This window comes from Poecilia reticulata, linkage group LG10 (genome assembly GCF_000633615.1).
Source record: "Poecilia reticulata strain Guanapo linkage group LG10, Guppy_female_1.0+MT, whole genome shotgun sequence".
NCBI classification, from domain to species: Eukaryota; Metazoa; Chordata; class Actinopteri; order Cyprinodontiformes; family Poeciliidae; genus Poecilia; species Poecilia reticulata.
The window spans coordinates 19,531,819-19,538,031 of NC_024340.1; the positions used below are offsets into that span (position 1 = coordinate 19,531,819).

Below are 6,213 nucleotides of genomic sequence, written 5' to 3' on the forward strand. Positions count from 1 at the left end.
TTTTATGGAATATTACCATGGAAGTTATGATTAGTTAGAAAGTATCGTTCCAATTACTTCTACGTTGTTTTTTTTGTTTTTTGTTCTTTTTTTCCGCTACTGGAGTTTTACTGCAGTTCAATTTAAGACGTTTGTTGAAGTCTGGTGGAGGTGTTGAATACTTTTTTGCTTTTTATTCACCCCTCTAAATCATTGAACTCAGGTGTCACTTCCGTGTCCACAAACGTGTGAAATCCAGCAGTGAGTCCAGTTGTGGAATGATCTTTATCACAAGATGTTTAGGCAAACAGGTCATCACAATCACAATCTTGTCTCTCCATAACAATCAGGAATAGCTTGTGTTTTCTAAACTGACCAAAAACTTAGGGTGCTAAACTCAGATAAATAACAAAAAGAAACTCCTTACAGGATTAAAATAAACTTTTAAAAGTCTTCTTTAGACTTTTTGAGGTCAGAAATTCATGTGAAATACCAGAGAACGCACTTTCAATATGAAAAGTTTCATAATCAAAGAAAGATTCTTTCATAATATTTTCTGCATATGCTGGGAAAGATCATTTGGCTGAAAAGTGGTATAATGGTGGTGCAGTAAATATTCATTCGTACATTTTTGATATGTATATAACCAGATGAAGTTTTAGCGTAGAAGGAAATGTAAATGTCTGCCATCATAAAAATAAACATCAAAAGGAACATTATTGAATTTATATCAAATAAATAAAATTCAGTATGTAGGATAATTTTGCTGGAAAATTCCCTGAATAAATATTATACATAGTTTGCATACAGTTGTTCTGACAACTTTTCATCTCACAAAGTAACAAACTTGTGATCCAGATTATGGTTCTAATATACCAAATCAATAAAACACTGGAATATTGACAACTAGAAAAGCATCAACAGATAATGTATTGCCATTATATATTTGTATGTTTTTAATCTATTCTAGGATTTCACAATTTTACTTTTTGTTAAGTTTGAATTCTCCAATATTGTCAAACTGCCTAAGTAGATAGTTGACCTGAGTCTAGTTGTATCTGAGAATAATGAGACATTCTTATGACTGCTAGGATGCAAGACACTGCATAGACTTGTTAAGCCACGTTCACTAATCACAGCTAAATGTAGAAATCCAACATCCAGACATCCATGGATGTTGGAGATAAATACATGTCTATTAAACCCAATCATGCTCAAAGGATGCAACTTTTCAACACTCACCAGTAACCGGCATGCTTCCTATAGGACGAAGATGCATCTAACTCTGAAGCTTATGATGATATTGAGGAGGATTTTCTTCTGTCTACAATATATGCCATATTGTGAAACTTACTGGGTTTTCTCTCCAAATCATTAATTCAGCTGTCTGGATCACTCAAATCCTCTCATCCTTGACATTGATTTTTTGAGCTTCCGCCATCTGGTAGATGCTACAGGCTACTGAAAACCCAGACAAAAGACTGATCTACAGTTTCAGTGCTAGAGCCATAGCTGCACTAAACACGACCATCTTGTGACATACTGAACATGCTATACCTGCTGAATGTGTTTTAGTTATTTGTTTATTTTCTTAAGGTCCTGGTTAAAGATCCTTCAACCAGGACCAGGAGCACTCTATCCAACTTTGTTTTACCTATACAATGAAAATAAACAGTCATTCAGTCATTCCATGGACAAAGGTGTATAAAGTCAAATATGTACCATGCAGACTACTTCTACAAACAATGGTGAAATAACAGGTTGCTCCCAGAAACTTAGTGATTTCTAGTGAGGCGACATTATAAGATGCCACCTGGGAAAAAGTTGTCAAAAGTTTCCTTAGCAATGACATTTTTAACAGTTAACTGTCAGTGGTCTAACAAAGTGAAAGTAATAAGAAACAACAAGTCAGACACAAAGTGATAAGCCACATAAAATCAGTCACCACTGGAATCTATGCAGCAGAGAAATGAAAGTGAAAATTGAAAATCAAGATGCAAGCAAATAGTATTTTTTTTATTACAGCAGCAAAATGCAAACTATTTACAATAGAAAAAAATAAATAAAACAAAATACTTAAACACACTGACAACACATAATTGAGTCTGCTCTCTATAGGGAGAGCAAAATTCAAGCAGATCACAAAGTTAGCATTGATACTAATTAACTTTCTTTCCACCTGCATTCTGGAGAAAATAGCACTAATCACAGAATATCCTTCTTTGTTCAAAGTAAACTTACATCCCTGGAATGAGAAACATAAAAGATACTTAAATCCAGCAATGATGTGGCTACATGTCATTCTCCCTCCCCTTCCTTGTCGATTGTTGGTGGTAAATGGTGTCCATTTTGTTGAATTATTTCCAATTATTTGGTTCAAACTATTCTTAGAGTTGTGGTCCTTGATGGTCCAGGTTCATTTTTTTAAACTTCACACAATATTGCTGTGCCGTACACTGGTACCTGTGAGCAGCCATCTGATCAGGGATATTTTTAAATATCTTGTTTTGTTCCCTGTCACTCTGTCTAACTTTCTCTTTACTCTCATCACCAACTTTAAAATGTCTGAAAATCATCATTGTTCATTTCGATGTTTGTATTTTTTTTTATTTATTTATTTATTTATTTATTTATTTATTTATTTATTTATTTATTTATTTATTTTGAAACATAGTTGCTCGGAGCCTCAGTCAAGTACATACTAAGGAAATGGCTTGTACCAAAAACAAGTACCTAATGGAAAACCCTTATAAGTGAGTATATGAAAAGTCACTATTAGAAAAACAACTCTAATCAGGAAGCTTGTGATCTATTAACAGATGAAGGTTGGCACTAGATACCATGTTTCCCTGAAAGTAAGACAGTGTCTTACTTTCTTTTTATCCCCAAAAGCCCCACTATGTCTTACTTTCGGGGTATGTCTTCTATTGGAAAAAAATTGTCGAATTTTTTGTTTTAACCATAAAATTAACATTTATTAACAACCTGAACAGTATTGTATTCACCACAAAACAGTTTTATAAAAGGAAGTGCAGGGGACGGCGCGGTGACGTATGGAGAGGGGGACGGTGCGGACGTGGGCAGGAGGCGGCGCGAAGCTAGATGAGAGGGAGGCGGCAATACCCCCGTGTTTACTTACTTTTGGGGTACGGCTTATATTAGCCGACCCCCCTGAAACCCCCGATACGTCTTACAATCGGGGGTGTCTTACTATCGGGGAAACACGGTAGTCAAAATGATGCAGGATGAAATGTGGCCCCATTTTAATTGCATCAGATGATGACCTGTTTGCCTGATACAGTAAGTGACATCTTACTTAAACATCTTAAATGACATCTGATTGGCTGCTTCAACCAGTAATGAGACATGTTTGCTGTGACTCTGAAGTCAATATTTTTGGTGAAAGTTTGGTTAAAAAAAAATCTTTAAGTTCACGAGCCAGTGGGCGGGGCTAACATTGATTCTGTATGAAGTCAATGACATCTTCCTCCATGCAGAACCACAGTGACGTGATGTCCTCATTTATTTGGAGTTTTAAAGAATGAGAATTCATTTAAGTTTTTTAGTTGTTGTAATTTGTCACTCTTCAGTCTCTTTAGGCTTTGAAACACAGACTAAAATAAATGACAAGAACTCCCTTTGTCATTTTCTTTAACATTTAAAACAAATGGACGTAGGTTAGCCCTAACCCTACGTGGGGTTACATGACTTCTGTGACACTGCTGTATCACATCAACCTTTGATTTTATGAAAGTAGATTCCACCACCTTTTTTTTACTCGGACATTCCCCTCCTTATTTCAGTCTGTTATTTGTTTTTAATATTTGGAAACTTGATTGCATGTCCTTCATAGATATTAGAACCATATCTTACATTGCAACAAGGAACAAGTATCCTTTTTTGTGTCACAGGAAATCTGTTTTTTTAGATTAACACAGATGTGTTAATCTGTTTTTTACATTAGATATTTGTTTATTAAATATGAACAACATTTTCATCAGTAGGAAAGTGTGCACACTTTTCTTTCTTAAGGGTGGAAAAAAGGGGTTTATATTATTTCCATTGTGGTTGTTGTACAGTGACACCTCACAATACAAAAGACCAATCAAATTGTTCTGAAATTGTTCACTCCCACTCTGCAGCATTATATTAGGAGGGTCCGTCCTCCTATGATCGTCTCTTAGATGGATGTAGCTGCTAATGTGGGTCAACATGAATATTAAATTCTTGTTTTATGCATTACTCACTCTCAGATTTGGATGTAAGTATATATGCAAATGTGAAATATATGTCCTTTATTAGAGTTTTACATATATGTATATTATTATTTTTAATTGTGTTAAATTCTGTTTTTATTGCAGTCTTTTAAGGTGAGATTTTTTTGATGGATTTATTTTCAGTTTGCAGTGACGAACTGAAGTTTGAGGTACAGACTGTGACTGCTGGACAAAATGTGACCCTAAGCTGTCCTCGCCAGACCTCCGCTCTCTACCGAGAAACTTTTTACTGGATCCGACTTGTTTCTGGAAACTGGCCTGAATTTCTTGGAGCAACAGTTAATTTCAAGATTGACGACGTTTCAAAGATTCCTCACATTCAGACCAAACAGGAGGAAGGACAATTTCATCTTCATATTAATGAAGCTAAGCGAAACGACTCTGGACTTTACTACTGTATTAAAGTCAAACAACTTGAGTTCATATTTATGAAAGGAGCATTTTTGAAAATAAGAGGTAAAAACATCTATTAATGACATGTAACTGCATATTCATAATTGTTCCTTTATTTACCTGTGAAAGTAAACCATATCTTTATTTTCTCCAGGTCAGGAATCAGATATTATTGATGTCATTCTGGACCGTCCATCTGGCTCAGTTAATGCAGAAAACTCAGACACTCTGCAGTGTTCAGTTCTCTCTGATTCCGAGAAGAAAACATGTCCAGCAGATAACAGAGTTTACTGGTTCAAAGCTGGATCAGATCATTCTCATCCCAGTTTGCTTTATCTACAAGAAAACAGTGGAGATGAGTGTGAAAACAGTCCTGAAGCTCAAACTGCACAAAAATGTTTCTACAACTTTTCTGGGACCTCTGACAGTGGGATTCATCACTGCGCTGTGGCTGCATGTGGAAAGATATTATTTGGAAACGAAGCAAAACTTTCGGGTAGAGAACTTTTCTACATAATGATGATGGACAGGCTACTGGAATATAATGTTCAAATTGCATTTTTTTCTTCTTTTATTTTTTCCTTTCTAGGTGCCAACTCTATGGATTTTTCCAAAATCTTTCTTCCTTTATTGTGCTCGGCTTTGGTCATAAGTCTTGTTGTAATATCTTGGCTAATTTATAAAATCAAGAAGAAAAAGTGTGGCTGTTGCAATGGTAATGCACATTTCATTCATCAGTTCATCAAAAGAGTTTTCAATAGGATTGAGATTCTTATATTTTTCACTATATGCAAACAGGTCCAGCAACAAGTGGTGGTGATAACCAAAATCAGGTAAAGTGCAAAATATTCTTGTAAATTTGCAGTTTTTATAAAGTTATAGAATATTCTTTAACCTTTTTATTGTTTTCCCAGAGTGAAGAAAAAAATTTGGTTTATTCTGCACCGACATTCAACAAGAGCAAAGTTAAAAAAGGAGAAAGAAGGAATGTAAGAACAGCGCAAGAGGAGACGGTCTACACTGACGTTAAAACATTTAGATAGATTTAATTTACTCTAACATGATGAATTAGTTGTTGTTTCTCATTCTTAAAACCAACAAAACAAATATTCATTAATAAATTTGTATTTTGTATAATTTATATACTAAGTTGCAAGCTGATGTAGGTCGATTGTTTATTTTTAATTTAGGATTTTTAAAATGAAGTCCTAAATCGCATTTACTTTTGTAAAAAAAATTGTATTGAGTCCATCAGAAGTTATAGAAAAATCAGATTCATATAAAAAAATCTTTGTCTAATTTTCAGCTGCTTTTAGGAGTATTTTTTTTTCTTGTGTATTTCCCCCTCGGTTTTTCACAAAACATCTAAATTAATTGAAAACTGATTTGGCCTCATCTCCAAATTCCTCTTAAATAAATCAGTTTTTTTCAGCGTTTACAATTCGTGCTGAACTGTGACATCATTGTATCATTTTATTGATTCTATTCTTGTCATACATTTTTATTCTTTTCCGTTTCAGTGGTTCATTCGTTTTCATTATCCTTTCCTATATAGTTAGATGAG

General features: G+C 34.5%; 1 protein-coding gene across 1 annotated transcript in view; it reads left to right on the forward strand.

The window, feature by feature from the left end:
- LOC108166609 (uncharacterized) overlaps nucleotides 1–6,213 on the forward strand; it is a 17,503-nt gene extending 11,290 nt beyond the window's left edge. The window contains exons 2-6 of the mRNA XM_017306990.1: nucleotides 4,380–4,712; nucleotides 4,804–5,145; nucleotides 5,239–5,364; nucleotides 5,448–5,482; nucleotides 5,564–6,213. Coding sequence (XP_017162479.1) covers nucleotides 4,685–4,712; nucleotides 4,804–5,145; nucleotides 5,239–5,364; nucleotides 5,448–5,482; nucleotides 5,564–5,692 — 660 coding nt within the window. The 5' untranslated portion in view covers nucleotides 4,380–4,684 and the 3' untranslated portion in view covers nucleotides 5,693–6,213. The remainder of the gene's footprint in view (nucleotides 1–4,379; nucleotides 4,713–4,803; nucleotides 5,146–5,238; nucleotides 5,365–5,447; nucleotides 5,483–5,563) is intronic.